Here is an 18,590-nt window from a genome sequence, read left to right on the forward strand (position 1 = left end):
TTTCAAATTTAAAATGGGTCTCACCGAACCGTCCGGTTTCGGTACCACAAACATTGTGGAATAGTAACCCCTTCCTTGTTGAAGGAGGGGTACCTTGACTATCACCTGCTGCAAATACAGCTTGTGAATTGCCTCCAGCACTGCCTCCCTGTCCGGGGGAGCTGTCGGCAAGGCAGATTTGAGGAAACGGCGAGGGGGAGACGTCTCGAATTCCAGCTTGTACCCCTGAGATACTACTTGTAGAATCCAGGGATCCACCCGTGAGCGAGCCCACTGGTCGCTGAAGTTCTTGAGACGGGCCCCCACTGTACCTGGCTCCGCCTGTGGAGCCCCAGCGTCATGCGATGGACTTAGAGGAAGCGGGGGAGGGCTTTTGTTCCTGGGAACTGGCCGTATGCTGCAGCTTTTATCCTCTACCTCTGCCTCTGGGTAGAAAGGACGCACCTTTAACCCGCTTGCCTTTCTGGGGCCGAAAGGACTGTACCTGATAATACGGTGCTTTCTTTGGCTTGGTTAGCAATATAGTGTCCCTGTCTAAGGTATCAATATTTTCTGACAGGGAATCTGACCACGCAGCTGCAGCACTGCACATCCATGCTGAAGCAATAGCCGGTCTCAGTATAATTCCTGAGTGTGTATAAACAGACTTCAAGATAGCCTCCTGCTTCCTATCAGCAGGCTCCTTTAGGGCGGCCGTGTCCGGAGACGGTAGTGCCACCTTCTTTGACAGGCGTGTGAGCGCTTTATCTACCCTAGGGGATGTCTCCCAACGTGACCTATCCTCTGGCGGGAAAGGGTACCCCATTAGTAACTTTTTAGAAATTACTAGTTTCTTATCGTGGGGAAGCCCACACTTCTTCACACTCTTCATTTAATTCATCAGAAGGGGGAAAAACCACTGGTAGTTTTTTCTCCCCAAACATAATACCCTTTTTTGTGGTACCTGGGGTAATATCAGAAATGTGCAACACATTTTTCATTGCCGTAATCATGTGTGGCTCTATTGGAATGTACACTAGTCTCATCATCGTCAACACTGGAGTCAGTATCTGTGTCGACATGTGTCTGCCATCTGAGGTAGCAGGCGTTTTAGAGCCCCTGATGGCTTTTGAGACGTCTGGGCAGGCACGGGCTGAGAAGCCGGCTGTCCCACATCTGATATGTCGTCAAACCTTTTATGTAAGGAGTTGACACTGTCGCGTAATTCCTTCCACATATCCATCCACTCTGGTGTCGACCCCACAGGGGGTGACATCACATTTATCGGCACCTGCTCCGCCTCCACATAAGCCTCCTCATCAAACATGTCGACACAGCCGTACCGACACATCGCACACACACAGGGAATGCTCTGACTGAGGACAGGACCCCACAAAGCCCTTTGGGGAGACAGAGAGAGAGTATGCCAGCACACACCAGAGCGCTATATAAAACAGGGATACACACTACACAGTGATTTTACCCCTTATAGCTGCTTATATATCACAGATTGCGCCTAAATTTAGTGCCCCCCCTCTCTTTTTTACCCTATGTAGTCTGGAACTGCAGGGGAGAGCCTGGGGAGCGATCCTTCCAGCGGAGCTGTGAGGGAAAATGGCGCCAGTGTGCTGAGGGAGATAGCCCCGCCCCTTTTCCGGCGGGCTTCTCCCGCTTTTTTTATACAGTTATGGCAGGGGATTTTACACATATATAGTCTTAAAGGCTATATTATGTGTAAATGTGCCAAGTTATGTGTAAATAACACCCCCCCCCCCCAGCGCCCTGCACCCATCAGTGACCGGAGTATGTGGTGTGCCTAGGGAGCAATGGCGCACAGCTGCAGTGCTGTGCGCTACCTTAATGAAGACCGAAGTCTTCTGCCGCCGATTTCCAGGAACGTCTTCTTGCTTCTGGCTCTGCTAGGGGGACGGCGGCGCGGCTCCGGGACCGGACGACCGAGGCTGGGCCTGTGTTCGATCCCTCTGGAGCTAATGGTGTCCAGTAGCCTAGAAGCCCAAGCTAGCTGCAAGCAGGTAGGTTCGCTTCTCTCCCCTAGGTCCCTCGTAGCAGTGAGTCTGCTGCCAGCAGATCTCACTGAAAATAAAAAACCTAAAATATATTTTCTTTCTAAGAGCTCAGGAGAGCCCCTAGTGTGCATCCAGCTCGGCCGGGCACAAAATTCTAACTGAGGTCTGGAGGAGGGTCATAGAGGGAGGAACCAGTGCACACCAGGTAGTCCTAAAGCTTTCTTTAGTTGTGCCCAGTCTCCTGCGGAGCCGCTATTCCCCATGGTCCTTACGGAGTTCCCAGCATCCACTTAGGACGTTAGAGAAATAAAGATTGCTGTAACGGACAGGAAATGAGGATGACGGAGCATTTTGTGAGGAGCGGTGATTTCACCGACAATGTTATTCTGGAGTGTAGCGCTGGGACATTGGAGAGAACGTTACCAGGCAGTAGCATCCTATTAACGTCACACGTCTCACAGCACAAGCGATGGAACAGCAGAGACGGGTCTCGCGCAGGAGGCACCTGTCCTATGTCGTGTGCATTACAGGGCAGCAAATGACTGGCAGTTAGTGTATAAGTGTGGGTGATCTGATGATGACAAAGTGACGAGTCGTCTTTTATAGTGTACAGGGCACCATGCGTGGGTATATATTCCTACTGAGAAGGAAGCCTTGGCACTTCTCTACTTGGGCAGTGCGCCATGGCATGACCCTGAAACCAGACACAGGATGGCAGATGGGTGCAACTAATACTAGGAACAACATAAGATTATGGCCAGAAGTTTGAGGTTTCTCACATATACGTGACAAAGGAAGGTGATGCCCCCCCCCCAGCCCAGGATAGCAGCTTAGTGAAGTTGCATCCAGACATATGGAAGTGGTTTACTAGAAGACGCAGAATACGTGCCTGATAGTGCTGGGCATCAGAGGCTGGAGGCACGCCGTTGTTCTTGGAGGCCGGTGTATTTATGTTCCTCGCTCGTTGACATTTTCCTTTTTATTCCTCTCCTATAAAAAGAAACAACTTTCTGTTTGATTGTGACCTGTGATATTGACATGTCCATCGCCTGTGAGGCCAGCCGGCCGGGGGGCTCCATGTTCTGCTAGGAAGGGACGACTTATTCACCGCAGGATGATAAAACAGAAGTTGCAGGGATCCCTCAGAGACACATCATTAATATAGAGAGGAGAAGCTGGGACACACATGTAACCGATATATCTATGGCGTGATACAGCTAAAGGCGCCAACACTTTATATAAATGTATAGATAAGATACAGAGCCAGGCTTCCACAGAACAGGTGGTCTTCAGTATGCCGACTGACGGAATCCCGGCGCACAGTATAACGGCACCGGAATCCCGACAGCCGGCATACCGACACTTATTCTCCCTCGTGGGGGTCCACGACCCCCCTGGAGAGAATAAAAAAGCGTGGTAGCGCGCCACCGTGCCCGTAGCGTGGCGAGCCAGCAAGGGGCTCATTTGCGCTCGCCACACTGTCGGTAAGCCGGCGGTCGGGCTCCCGGCGCCGCTATGCTGGTCGCCGGGAGCCCAACCGCCGGCATACCATAGAGAACCCCCACAGAACACGGACTGGCGGTGCAGTTGGTACTACTGCCCTAATGACTACAGAGGAAAGATAAGATACACAGGTAAAAAAAAATATTAAGAGAATATTGCTATAAAAATACTAAAAATAAAATCTGGCCTGCACCTTCAAGTAGAGTAGCAGGGAAATGAATACATTGAATATTTAAAATCAACAGGGCATGACCCTAATAACTAAATTACTCTCCCTGAATTGATTTAAGAAGCCAACTAGGTGGCCTCTTGGCCACTGTCTGACACGGGTGCTGTGAGATGACTACCAATGAATTAGACTGGATGTCTTAATTTGGGGCACAAATCTAGTTAATATATCTGACGAATAGAGGTTCTAGAACCCTGCAGAAGACAGACAATGCTGCAGTCCCAGCAAAGGGAGATCTCATTGGAGTAATAATTTGGGAAAGGGTTTTAAAAAAAATAAAAAGCCCCTATAATGTGGAAGCCATTATCACAGCTGCAGTTACATCATTTACCTGTGCGCTGGCTGAATTGTGCGGTGACTTCAAGATAAAATGAAATGAAAGCAGGTATGGGCGTATTCCTCTTCTAGTTGCTAAGTTATTTAAGCTGTCATTTTTAAGCCAATCAAAATTGTAAAAAAGATAAATAAAAAATTAAACAATGGCCCATGTTTGGTTTAGTGCTCTGCAAATGGGTTATTCAGCATGCCATTGGTTTTCACTGACCATGTGTGTTCAAGTAATGTTATCCTATCAGCATTATGTGGCATTCACAGATTCACTTTGTATTTCAAGGTGGTCACTGTGATGCTCTCTGCATTCTATGGCAGTCACCATGGTTCCCTCTGTATTATATGGCAGTCACCATAATGTTCTTTGCGTTCTATGGCAGTCACTAATGCTCTCTGTATAGTATTGAAATCACTGCAATGCTCTGTGTGTAGATTGGCAATCACTGATGCTCTCTGTTTACTATGGCTGCCACTGTAATGCTCCGTGTACAGTACAGCAGTCGCAGTGATGCTCCCAGTATAGTTTGGAAGTCATTGCAATGTGCCCTGTACAGTATGACAGTCACTGAGATGCTCTCTGTACAGTATAACAGTCACTGCAATGCTCTCTGTATAGTATGGCAGTCACGGATGCTCTCTGTATACTATGGCTGTCACTGCAATGCTCTCTGTTTATTATGGCAGTTACTGCAAGGCTCTCTGTATAGTATGGCAGTCACTGTGATGCTCTCTGTATAGTATGGTTGTCACTGCGATGCTCTGTTGTGGTTGAGGTAATAATTACCTGTGAGTCTTGAAACAATGGAGCCCGCATGCTCCCCAGAACCACATAATAAATGCAGCGCGTGCTGGCACCTTAATGTAATGGGTTCTGCTGACATCTGTATTCAAGCAAGCAACGAGCAGATACTATCCACACTAGGGGTCCCTTGTATGAGGCACCTTCTTGGCTGAGTGTATTTCTCTAGCAGATACCGGTATAGCTGCAAAGGAGACACACAAAGCGCAGTCTCGCTGCTACCTCTTGGCACGTTACATGTGCTTCGGAGGGGCACAGGGAAAGATGTGTGTCTAGCTCTGATACAGTGAGTGAGCTGCAAATTACACACAATCAGGCGAGTGAAGCATTTTGGCATTGGCTGCTCTGGAGAAATGACAGACGCAATGCCCAAACTGTTATTAGCTGCTTCAGGCAGGAAACTAGAGTTGTGCTCTCAATAAGAATGCTGCCACCTTGCTGAACATGACCTCGAGTTCAGAGCAAAGACTGAGTCCTGTGTATACAAGTTGGAAAACTACACACTGCAATTATACACTGACACTGCAATGGTGCCGGAACTCTGACTGCTTAATGCAGACTTTGTGTAGTGCATTAGGTGAAAGCTTTAATGCAGGATTGTGCTGGGTAAATTAGTTCCGTTCATGCACAGATTTGCCTTAAAGTTCATCCATAGGATACAGAGGAGGCAGCCCTTCATAATAACCCATCACACGGCTGGAGACATTCCCTAGTGGACAAAATATGCTACTTCTCTAGCCACCCCCTTCCATGCAATTTCTAGCAGAGAAAATTGGGACAGGCATGTGAAAATCAGGACTTTGCAATCACTTAATTAAAAATGAATGAAATTAACAGGTATAATTAGAGCTGACATTTCTGACGTTCCCTCTGTGATTGCGCAGTAGGGGGGCATTGATGATGATGATGCAATGTGCAGCATATAGCTCAATAAGCCCCTCCTCTTCCACTAGGGAAGTGGCTGAGATGACACTGTGCCCCTCCTTCGTTGCATCATATGTAAATTAGATGTTGGAGTCAGAGATTATGACCCTGGCAGGCTCAAGGTTTGGGCCGACATCCATTGGGGAACAAAAAACAAAACCAGGTTAGGGTTAGGGAAGCCAATCCCGGGCCATTTTTTTTAATCCCGGGTATCGGGATTGAAAAATGGCCAATCCCGGGATTGGCTTTTAGCTAGGTGGCCGCCCCCTCGCCCCGCACACATAACTCACCATATACCGGGGCCGGGCGGGTGGGGAACAACCTCTCGTCACTGCTGGCGGCTCCCTGCAGCAGCTGACAGCTCAGCGGTGACCTCTCACGCTGCGCTGGGGAGCCGGAATAAGGAAGCCGGGCAGCGTCTGAGCATCCTATTGGACGCTCAGTGCTGATCCCTCAATCCCCGGGATTGGAGCTTCCAATCCCGGGATTGAATCCCGGACATTTTTGGCCCTAAATCCCGGGATCCCGCCGATCCCGGGATTGGCGACCATAGTTAGGGTAATACAAGTCTCCTAGTGGCCATGACAAGAGCCTCAGGTTCCGCATGGATGATCCGGCTAAAAAAAAAAACTGGTGTGGGCATCACTTCGTCATGTGATCACTCAGAGCCAATGTAAAGAAAACTGGCAGTTGGATGATGTCACAGGAGTACCGAGTGAATTGAGCAGGTGTACAAAGTTTCCCATGACAATACATAATAAGAAGAAGTACTTTTTCTAGCAATGACATATATGATCAGTTTATCTGGTGTGAGTGAACTTATTACTGGCATGGTAGCGCAGAACATAACATGTACCTACCCACGCAGCACTGGTCAGCAAGCTGTGTCCCAGTGTCACTCCGCTCAGTAATCCTGGATGCATTCAGGGCACTCACAGCTATACAGCCTGCTTGTGAATCATGTCCCAATTCTACATCGCTTGGCCTGTCCCAATCACACGAAGAGCTGAACAACGCAGACCAGGACAGAACTGTTGGGGACGTTGTGTTTGTGGGTGGAAAATATTCTACGTGCAGCAGAATTCCTGGCAGAAAACCTACGGAAGGACGCTACCAGCCTCTTATAGGCAATGGCTGACAAGAGACAACTGCACAGCAAAATATATAGAATATAAAATATGGCAAGGTTTTATCAATGCATGGAAACAGTCTTCCCAAAGCAGTGGTCAGATCTGGACTAAACTACCGGAATACACTCAGGAACTGACAGGATGTAATCTCCTATCAGATAAAAGATTAACCGCTGCAATGAACTTCATAACAGCTTTCAAGTACCACCGTATGGAAATATTTATAAATAGCTATAATTGCCTGTAATATTATTTCATATTAGAAGAGCAAATCATTTAGGCTGAGCGACTCTTATCAAATAAACCCGTTTTACTAAACGCCTCATTGCTCGCAGTGAAGTATAAAGCACTTTCCCAGGTTTGCTCAGTAAACATAGTCTGGATTATTATGTTCGGCACACGGGCTAAATGGAGGATAAACATGAAATGTTATTTTAGCCACCTCAGAACGACTTATTGTTATTACAATCTCAAGTCAGCTGTGAGCCCCGCACATTGGTGGCACCGGGTCAGGAGCCAGCCACGTGTTGGGTTTGTTCGGCTCACGCCAGGCAGAAACACGAATGGTGTAAAGACATCCAGCCGCCACGCCGCTCCGACAGACCACCAGACAACCATTTCAACGTGCATTTGTTTAATGATTGCTTGATTTAAATTCGACTTATGTCTCTGCAGCTGTTGTGGAACTACAGATCCCAGCAGGCTAAATTACCCAATCTCAAGTTTAATGCGCAGTCACGGAGAGACTGACGGCTGTACAATGTCATTTATTTATATTTTTCTATTTTGTTATAGTGAAACCTATTAAAGCAATACATTGCACTTCGTTTCTTAAGTAATTATAGTGGCAATCCATGCTAGAGCCACCTGTATAAGGGATGACAAGAGTACGGATTTCCTATTTGCATTATACACTAACAATTTGCTCACATCAGAAGTCCCACGAAAACACTAAGGAGTATTTGTTTTTCAAAAACAGAAATCACTGTCAAAAAATAATGCTGATCATTGTCGTTTTACATTGTGTTCTTTCTTCAGGCTGCTAGTAATGATTTATAATTCTGCACAATGTCATAGACTACCATGGCAATCACAGTCACATAATACATGATGTAGTGAGCAGAGAGGCTTTGGAATGCCCTCTCTGGGCTCTGATCGCACTGTAGAATTCCTGCCCCTCCTCTGCCATGACATGGCATGCAGAGAGTCTGAGAGCCTGCATCTGTCAGCCATACACTTTATTTTCCCTCCATGACTATCTGATGCATGCTTAAAAGTTACTAGAAAGCAATAATAATTTGTGTGATTGTTGCTTTAAGGCTACCACAAATAACATAAAAGGTTTAATGATCTGTGTGCACTGTTCCAGTAATTGTCTAATTCAACATGTGGGGAATAGTAACTGTCCAGTGTAAAGGTATACTTTTTGGATTATCTCAAAGGGTCTCCGTATGGGCAGAAGTGACAGGACAGCACAATATAACCTCATCAGGGGCCTTCATGCACAGTAAGGAGATTAATCTGCAGGCGGGAATTAATTCTCTAATTAAAGCCAATAGAGAGATTACAAGGTTGTTGACCACGCAGGTACTAAAAGAGAAACATATCAATGTATTAAAGCATAGTTCCGTCATAGCGTAAAGTTTTGTTAAAGATCCAATGGATGCCGCAGTTCCTCCAACCATCCTGAGACAGAGATGCATTGTTATAGACTAATATTGTGGTTCCCAAAGCTCCAACTGCCCTTCCCCAGACCAAAAACTTATCTCATATCTGTTCCTGGAGCATTACATGCAACATGGGAACGGGGCGAATAAATGAGATATCCTTCTGTTACTTTTCTAATCTGATTCTGCCCAAAACGACATCTTTAGTTGCCGACGGAATGGTCCTGTGCAGTAATGGTGTAAGTGCATAGGCCAAGTGTGCATCACCACCAATGTGGAAGCTGGTAAGACTGGATTTGGGACAGAGTCCCTGGAATATGCATTTCAGGAATATGCCATTGACTGACACTCCCTGTAAGTCGTAATACATTCTAAAGCCATGCACGTGGTGGGGGGTATACAGAATAAGAGGAAATCATCTTTCTCTATCGTCCTAGTGGATGCTGGGGTTCCTGAAAGGACCATGGGGAATAGCGGCTCCGCAGGAGACAGGGCACAAAAAGTAAAGCTTTTTCCGATCAGGTGGTGTGCACTGGCTCCTCCCCCTATGACCCTCCTCCAGACTCCAGTTAGATTTTTGTGCCCGGCCGAGAAGGGTGCAATCTAGGTGGCTCTCCTAAAGAGCTGCTTAGAAAAAGTTTAGCTAGGTTTTTTATTTTACAGTGATTCCTGCTGGCAACAGGATCACTGCAGCGAGGGACTGAGGGGAGAAGGAGTCAACTCACCTGCGTGCAGGATGGATTGGCTTCTTGGCTACTGGACATCAAGCTCCAGAGGGACGATCACAGGTACAGCCTGGATGGTCACCGGAGCCACGCCGCCGGCCCCCTTGCAGATGCTGAAGTCAGAAGAGGTCCAGAATCGGCGGCTGAAGACTCCTGCAGTCTTCAAAAGGTAGCGCACAGCACTGCAGCTGTGCGCCATTTTCCTCTCAGCACACTTCACACGGCAGTCACTGAGGGTGCAGGGCGCTGGGAGGGGGGCGCCCTGGGAGGCAAATGATTACCTATAAAGGCTAAAAATACCTCACATATAGCCCTAGAGGCTATATGGAGATATTTAACCCCTGCCTAATTTTTCTAAATAGCGGGAGACGAGCCCGCCAGAAAAGGGGCGGGGCCTATCTCCTCAGCACACGGCGCCATTTCCTCTCACAGCTCCGCTGGTCAGGACGGCTCCCAAGTCTCTCCCCTGCACTGCACTACAGAAACAGGGTAAAACAGAGAGGGGGGGGCACATTTATGGCGATATTTTGATATAACAAAGCAGCTATAAGGGAGCACTTATTATAAGGCTATCCCTGATATATATATAGCGCTTTTGGTGTGTGCTGGCAAACTCTCCCTCTGTCTCCCCAAAGGGCTAGTGGGTCCTGTCTTCGTTAGGAGCATTCCCTGTGTGTCTGCTGTGTGTCGACATGTATGAGGACGATATTGGTGTGGAGGCGGAGCAATTGCCAAATATGAGGATGTCACCCCCTAGGGAGTCGACACCAGAATGGATGCCTTTATTTATGGAACTACGGGATAGTGTCAACACGCTAAAGCAGTCGTTTGACGACATGAGGCGGCCGGACAATCAATTAGTGCCTGTCCAGGCGACTCAAACACCGTCAGGGGCTGTGAAACGCCCTTTGCCTCAGTCGGTCGACACAGACCCAGACACAGGCGATGACTCCAGTGGTGACGGTGACGAATCAACCGTATTTTCCAGTAGGGCCACACGTTATATGATTTTGGCAATGAAGGAGGCGTTACATTTAGCTGATACTACAGGTACCACTAAACAGGGTATTATGTGGGGTATGAAAAAACTACCTATAGTTTTTCCTGAATCAGAAGAATTAAATGACGTGTGTAATGAAGCGTGGGTTGCCCCTGATAAAAAGCTGATAATTTCAAAGAAATTATTGGCATTATACCCTTTCCCGCCAGAGGTTAGGGAGCGCTGGGAAACACCTCCTAGGGTGGACAAGGCGCTAACACGCTTATCTAAACAAGTGGCGTTACCCTCTCCTGAGACGGCCGCACTTAAAGATCCATCAGATAGGAGGATGGAAAATATCCAAAAAAGTATATACACACATGCAGGTGTTATACTACGACCAGCTGTAGCGACTGCCTGGATGGGCAGTGCTGGGGTAGTTTGGTCAGAGTCCCTGATTGAAAATATTGATACCCTGGACAGGGACAATATTTTACTGTCGTTAGAACAAATAAAGGATGCATTTCTTTATATGCGTGATGCACAGAGGGATATCTGCACACTGGCATCACGGGTAAGTGCTATGTCCATTTCGGCCAGAAGAGCTTTATGGACGCGACAGTGGACAGGCGATGCGGATTCAAAACGGCATATGGAAGTTTTGCCGTATAAAGGGGAGGAGTTATTTGGAGTCGGTCTATCAGATTTGGTGGCCACGGCTACAGCCGGGAAATCCACCTTTCTACCTCAAGTCACTCCCCAACAGAAAAAGGCACCGACTTTTCAACCGCAGCCCTTTCGTTCCTTTAAAAATAAGAGAGCAAAGGGCTATTCATATCTGCCACGAGGCAAAGGTCGAGGGAAGAGACAGCAACACGCAGCTCCTTCCCAGGAACAGAAGCCCTCCCCGGCTTCTACAAAAGCCTCAGCATGACGCTGGGGCTTCTCAAGCGGACTCGGGGACGGTGGGCGGTCGTCTCAAAAATTACAGCGCGCAGTGGGCTCACTCGCAGGTAGATCCCTGGATCCTGCAGATAATATCTCAAGGGTACAGGTTGGAATTAGAGACAGATCCACCTCGCCGTTTCCTGAAGTCTGCTTTACCAACGTCCCCCTCCGAAAGGGAGACGGTTTTGGAAGCCATTCACAAGCTGTACTCTCAGCAGGTGATAGTCAAGGTACCTCTTCTACAACAAGGGAAGGGGTATTATTCCACTCTTTTTGTGGTACCGAAGCCGGATGGCTCGGTAAGGCCTATTCTAAATCTGAAGTCCTTGAACCTGTACATAAAGAAGTTCAAGTTCAAAATGGAGTCACTCAGAGCAGTGATAGCGAACCTGGAAGAGGGGGACTTTATGGTATCCTTGGACATCAAGGATGCGTATCTCCACGTTCCAATTTACCCCTCACACCAGGGGTACCTCAGGTTCGTTGTACAAAACTGTCACTATCAGTTTCAGACGCTGCCGTTCGGATTGTCCACGGCACCTCGGATCTTTACAAAGGTAATGGCCGAGATGATGATTCTTCTTCGAAGAAAAGGCGTATTAATTATCCCATACTTGGACGATCTCCTAATAAGGGCGAGGTCCAGAGAACAGCTAGAGATGGGATTAGCACTGTCTCAAGAAGTGCTAAAACAGCACGGGTGGATTCTGAATATTCCAAAATCCCAGTTAATGCCGACAACTCGTCTGCTGTTCCTAGGGATGATTCTGGACACGGTTCAGAAAAAGGTTTTTCTCCCGGAGGAAAAAGCCAAGGAGTTATCCGAGCTTGTCAGGAACCTCCTAAAACCAGGAAAGGTGTCTGTACATCAATGCACAAGAGTCCTGGGAAAAATGGTGGCTTCTTACGAAGCAATTCCATTCGGCAGATTCCACGCAAGAATTTTCCAAAGGGATCTGTTGGACAAATGGTCAGGGTCGCATCTTCAGATGCACCTACGGATAACCCTGTCTCCAAGGACAAGGGTGTCTCTTCTGTGGTGGTTGCAGAGTCCTCATCTATTGGAGGGCCGCAGATTCGGCATACAGGATTGGATCCTGGTGACCACGGACGCCAGCCTGAGAGGCTGGGGAGCAGTCACACAAGGAAGAAACTTCCAGGGAGTATGGACAAGCCTGGAAACGTCTCTTCACATAAACATTCTGGAACTAAGGGCAATATACAATGCTCTAAGCCAGGCAGAACCTCTGCTTCAGGGAAAACCGGTGTTGATCCAGTCGGACAACATCACGGCAGTCGCCCATGTGAACAGACAGGGCGGCACAAGAAGCAGGAGTGCAATGGCAGAAGCTGCAAGGATTCTTCGCTGGGCAGAGAATCATGTGATAGCACTGTCAGCAGTGTTCATCCCGGGAGTGGACAACTGGGAAGCAGACTTCCTCAGCAGACACGATCTTCACCCGGGAGAGTGGGGACTTCATCCAGAAGTCTTCCACATGCTGGTAACCCGTTGGGAAAGACCAATGGTGGACATGATGGCGTCTCGCCTCAACAAAAAACTGGACAGGTATTGCGCCAGGTCAAGAGATCCGCAGGCAATAGCTGTGGACGCGCTGGTAACGCCTTGGGTGTACCAGTCGGTGTATGTGTTTCCTCCTCTGCCTCTCATACCAAAAGTATTGAGAATTATACGGCAAAGAGGCGTAAGAACGATACTAGTGGTTCCGGATTGGCCAAGAAGGACTTGGTACCCGGAACTTCAAGAGATGATCACGGAAGATCCGTGGCCTCTACCTCTAAGGAGGGACTTGCTTCAGCAGGGTCCCTGTCTGTTTCAAGACTTACCGCGGCTGCGTTTGACGGCATGGCGGTTGAACGCCGGATCCTAATGGAAAAAGGCATGCCGGAAGAAGTCATTCCTACTTTGATTAAAGCAAGGAAAGAAGTAACCGTGCAACATTATCACCGAATTTGGCGAAAATATGTTGCGTGGTGCGAAGATCGGAGTGCTCCGACGGAGGAATTTCAACTGGGTCGATTCCTACATTTCCTGCAATCAGGATTGTCTATGGGTCTCAAATTGGGATCTATTAAGGTTCAAATTTCGGCCCTGTCGATTTTCTTTCAAAAAGAATTGGCTTCAGTCCCTGAAGTCCAGACCTTTGTTAAGGGAGTGCTGCATATACAGCCCCCTGTGGTGCCTCCAGTGGCACCGTGGGATCTCAATGTAGTTTTGGATTTTCTAAAATCTCATTGGTTTGAACCACTAAATAAGGTGGATTTGAAATATCTCACTTGGAAAGTGACCATGCTTCTAGCCCTGGCTTCTGCCAGGAGAGTGTCAGAATTGGCAGCTTTATCTTACAAAAGCCCATATCTGATTTTCCATTCGGACAGGGCAGAACTGCGGACTCGTCCGCATTTTCTCCCTAAGGTGGTGTCAGCATTTCATCTGAACCAGCCTATTGTAGTGCCTGCGGCTACAAGTGACTTGGAGGACTCCAAGTTACTGGACGTTGTCAGAGCATTAAAAATATATATTGCAAGAACAGCTGGAGTCAGAAAATCTGACTCGTTGTTTATATTGTATGCACCCAACAAGATGGGTGCTCCTGCGTCTAAGCAGACGATTGCTCGTTGGATCTGTAGCACAATCCAACTTGCACATTCTGTGGCAGGCCTGCCACAGCCTAAATCTGTAAAGGCCCACTCCACAAGGAAGGTGGGCTCATCTTGGGCGGCTGCCCGAGGGGTCTCGGCATTACAACTTTGCCGAGCAGCTACGTGGTCAGGGGAGAACACGTTTGTAAAATTTTACAAATTTGATACTCTGGCTAAGGAGGACCTGGAGTTCTCTCATTCGGTGCTGCAGAGTCATCCGCACTCTCCCGCCCGTTTGGGAGCTTTGGTATAATCCCCATGGTCCTTTCAGGAACCCCAGCATCCACTAGGACGATAGAGAAAATAAGATTTTACTTACCGATAAATCTATTTCTCGGAGTCCGTAGTGGATGCTGGGCGCCCATCCCAAGTGCGGATTATCTGCATAAATTGTACATAGTTATTGTTAACTAATTCGGGTTATTGTTGTAGGAAGCCATCTTTCAGAGGCTCCGCTGTTATCATACTGTTAACTGGGTTTAGATCACAAGTTGTACGGTGTGATTGGTGTGGCTGGTATGAGTCTTACCCGGGATTCAAAATCCTCCCTTATTGTGTACGCTCGTCCGGGCACAGTACCTAACTGGAGTCTGGAGGAGGGTCATAGGGGGAGGAGCCAGTGCACACCACCTGATCGGAAAAAGCTTTACTTTTTGTGCCCTGTCTCCTGCGGAGCCGCTATTCCCCATGGTCCTTTCAGGAACCCCAGCATCCACTACGGACTCCGAGAAATAGATTTATCGGTAAGTAAAATCTTATTTTCCCATCACAGCCAACTGAGTCTGCAAGGGTGCAATGAAACAGCTAAGAGAAAGAGGTCATTGTGTAACTTGAGGTTTGTACAGGAAAGGGCCTATTAGGGGAAAAGTACTTATTATCCATTAAATAGCACACACATACTCAGCAGTACTTTTACAAAGAATATTCCAGTCATATCGTATGTCTCCTGTAAACTAGCTAATTACTCTGCCCATGTGATAATATACAGAAGCCTGCTACAGAATGAAAGCAGTGACGAGAGAAAAGTTTTGAAAAGAATTCTATAAACATGTAAATTGCTTGCGGCGTTCTGTCTGTCTTTACAGAAATAGAGGAATATGCAAATAAGCAGCGTTTTCCATCAGGTGTAGTGAAACAGAAATAAACAGTGATTATCCTCGCACACATCCCTCTTCCCGAGTCCATCTGTCCAGGGTTTGTATAAGGATTACTCTGGAACACCTACGCTCGGAATGCATAGGAATGGGAATCTGCAAGACATGGCAGCACACCAAAGGGAAGGATTCTATGCAAAACTAGGGGGCCATCTAGAAGGAACAGAAAGGAGCCAAATATCTGTTTCTGGAAAAATATACTACTTCGTTTCTGGAAAAATATACTACTTCGGATGTAGCTAAAAATCAGGAAAATCATGACAATATGGCGCAAGCGTATGCAAAAACTTCTGCAAATTAGCACCATGGAGAAGGGAGGAATTGTTTCTATAGGCGCTCACCCATCTCTATACAGTAATGTTTTGCAACATTTTAGAGATTCATTTATAAAAAAAATTTTTTTTTGTGAAAAAATATTTTTATTTTGTACAAGTGCCCCTACACAAGGGGAGGGGGTGCGGATCATTGGGTCGGCCAGAAATAGGTCTACAGTCAATAGGACGACCAGCTCAAAAAGACAACAGGGTTAATTGAACGACATCACAAAAGGTTGAAAGGGACAAAAGGTGGACACAGTAAAAAGGTTGACATGGAAACGGTCGACACAAAAAAGGTCAATACAAGTTTTTATTTTTAGTTCTTTGTGTCATTTTCTAAATGTAACCACATGTAAACCATTTGAACTTGTCTACCTTAAGCACTGTCAACCTTTGACATGCTGACCTCTTATACCCGTCGACCATATGGGGTTGACCTGTCGGCCTATGATCCGGAACCTCCAAGTTTTATAATTTTTAACCTAGAAAAACTCGACGGGTTATAGCAGCGGGTATGGGACTCAGGGTTGACAGTGTCTAGGTCAACACCTATTGGTCGACAGTGGCTAGGTCGACACTGGAGATAGGTCGACACGGCCATTAGGTCAACATGAGTTTTTCATGTTTTTTCTTTGTAAAGTGACCGGGAACCCCAATTAGTGCACCGTGTCCCCTCATATGGCTCGTTTCGCTTGCCATGCTTCGGGCAAGTTGCTCCGCTGCGCTCGGCACAGGTTACCGTTCCCAATTGTAGTCCACGTGGATCGTAAAGTATGAAAAAGTAAAAAAAAAGAAAAGTGAAAAACTCATGTCGGCCTTTTTGCACTCATTAAATGGACATTATATTACACGTTACAAGTCTTAAAACCATATAGCAAGCTAATTTTAGGGATCCAACAAGGCTACTCACTTGTTTAATAAGCAATTGAATAATAATATTGTAGCTGCAAAGAATCTCAACTTATTTTTATTTATTTTTTTAAATTGACATCTATATGGAAGTTTCCACTCATATTATATATAATAAGATTTTACTTACCGATAAATCTATTTCTCATAGTCCGTAGTGGATGCTGGGGACTCCGTCAGGACCATGGGGAATAGCGGCTCCGCAGGAGACAGGGCACAAAAGCAAGCTTTTAGGATCACATGGTGTGTACTGGCTCCTCCCCCTATGACCCTCCTCCAAGCCTCAGTTAGGTACTGTGCCCGGACGAGCGTACACAATAAGGAAGGATCTTGAATCCCGGGTAAGACTCATACCAGCCACACCAATCACACCGTACAACTTGTGATTTGAACCCAGTTAACAGTATGATAACAATGAAGTAGCCTCTAAAAAAGATGGCTCACAACAATAATAACCCGATTTTTTTGTAACAATAACTATGTACAAGTAATGCAGACAATCCGCACTTGGGATGGGCGCCCAGCATCCACTACGGACTATGAGAAATAGATTTATCGGTAAGTAAAATCTTATTTTCTCTAACGTCCTAGTGGATGCTGGGGACTCCGTCAGGACCATGGGGATTATACCAAAGCTCCCAAACGGGCGGGAGAGTGCGGATGACTCTGCAGCACCGAATGAGAGAACTCCAGGTCCTCCTCAGCCAGGGTATCAAATTTGTAGAATTTAGCAAACGTGTTTGCCCCTGACCAAGTAGCTGCTCGGCAAAGTTGTAAAGCCGAGACCCCTCGGGCAGCCGCCCAAGATGAGCCCACCTTCCTTGTGGAATGGGCATTTACAGATTTTGGCTGTGGCAGGCCTGACACAGAATGTGCAAGCTGAATTGTACTACAAATCCAACGAGCAATAGTCTGCTTAGAAGCAGGAGCACCTAGCTTTTTTGGGTGCCTACAATATAAACAGCAAGTCAGACTTTCTGACTCCAGCCGTCCTGGAATTATATATATATATATATATATTTTCAGGGCCCTGACAACGTCTAGCAACTTGGAGTCCTCCAAGTCCCTAGTAGCCGCAGGCACCACAATAGGTTGTTTCAGGTGAAACGCTGACACCACCTTAGGAAGAAACTGGGGACGAGTCCGCAGTTCTGCCCTGTCCGAATGGAAAATCAAATATGGGCTTTTGTAAGACAAAGCCGCCCATTTTGACAATCGCCTGGCCGAGGCCAGGGCCAACAGCATGGTCACTTTCCATGTGAGATATTTCAAATCCACAGATTTGAGTGGTTCAAACCAATATGATTTGAGGAATCCCAACACTACGTTGAGATCCCACGGTGCCACTGGAGGCACACAAGGGCTGTATATGCAATACTCCCTTGACAAACGTCTGGACTTCAGGAACTGAAGCCAATTCTTTCTGGAAGAAAATCTATAGGGCCGAAACTTGAACCTTAATGGACCCCAATTCTAGGCTCATAGACACTCCTGTTTGCAGGAAGTGCAGAAATCGACCTAGTTGAAATTTTTTCGTGGGGCCTTCCTGGCCTCACCCACGCAACATATTTTTACCACATGTGGTGATAACGTTGTGCGGTCACCTCCTTCCTGGCTTTGACCAGGGTAGGTATGACCTCTTCCGGAATGCCTTTTCCCTTAGGATCCGGCGTTCAAACCGCCATGCCGTCAAACGCAGTCGCGGTAAGTCTTGGAACAGACAAGGTCCCTGCTGGAGCAGGTCCTTTCTTAAAGGCCGATGCCACGGTTCCTCTTGGAACAGACATGGTACTTGCTGAAAGCAAATCCCTTCTTAGCTCCCGAGGCCATTAGTCCTCTGTGAGCATCTCTTGAAGTTCCGGTTACCAAGTCCCTCTTGGCCAATCCGGAGCCACGAGTATAGTTCTTACTCCTCTATGTCTTATAATTCTCAATACCTTGGTTATGAGAAGCAGAGGAGGGAACACATACACCGACTGTTACACCCACGGTGTTACCAGGACGTCCACAGCTATCGCCTGAAGGTCTCGTGACCTGGCGCAATACCTGTCCCATTTTTTGTTCGGGCGGGACGCCATCATGTCCACCTTTGGTCTTTCCCAACGGTTCACAATCATGCGGAAAACTTCCCGATGAAGTTCCCACTCTCCCGGGTGGAGGTCGTGCCTGCTGAGGAAGTCTGCTTCCCAGTCGTCCACTCCCGGAATGAACACTGCTGACAGTGCTATCACATGATTTTCCGCCTAGCGAAAAATCCTTGCAGTTTTGCCACTGCCCTCCTGCTTCTTGTGCCGCCCTTTCTGTTTACG

General features: G+C 47.2%; 1 protein-coding gene across 4 annotated transcripts in view; it reads right to left on the minus strand.

Annotated features, from left to right (window-relative positions):
- RAD18 (RAD18 E3 ubiquitin protein ligase) overlaps positions 1–18,590 on the minus strand; it is a 543,966-nt gene that overhangs the window by 67,187 nt on the left and 458,189 nt on the right. The window contains exon 13 of one of the 4 annotated variants that reach the window (XM_063941262.1): positions 2,896–2,996. The exons of the other annotated variants lie outside the window; for them this stretch is intronic. Coding sequence (XP_063797332.1) covers positions 2,912–2,996 — 85 coding nt within the window. The 3' untranslated portion in view covers positions 2,896–2,911. The remainder of the gene's footprint in view (positions 1–2,895; positions 2,997–18,590) is intronic. 4 annotated transcript variants of the gene reach the window in all.

Source organism: Pseudophryne corroboree, chromosome 9, assembly GCF_028390025.1.
Source record: "Pseudophryne corroboree isolate aPseCor3 chromosome 9, aPseCor3.hap2, whole genome shotgun sequence".
In the NCBI taxonomy this organism is placed as follows: domain Eukaryota; kingdom Metazoa; phylum Chordata; class Amphibia; order Anura; family Myobatrachidae; genus Pseudophryne; species Pseudophryne corroboree.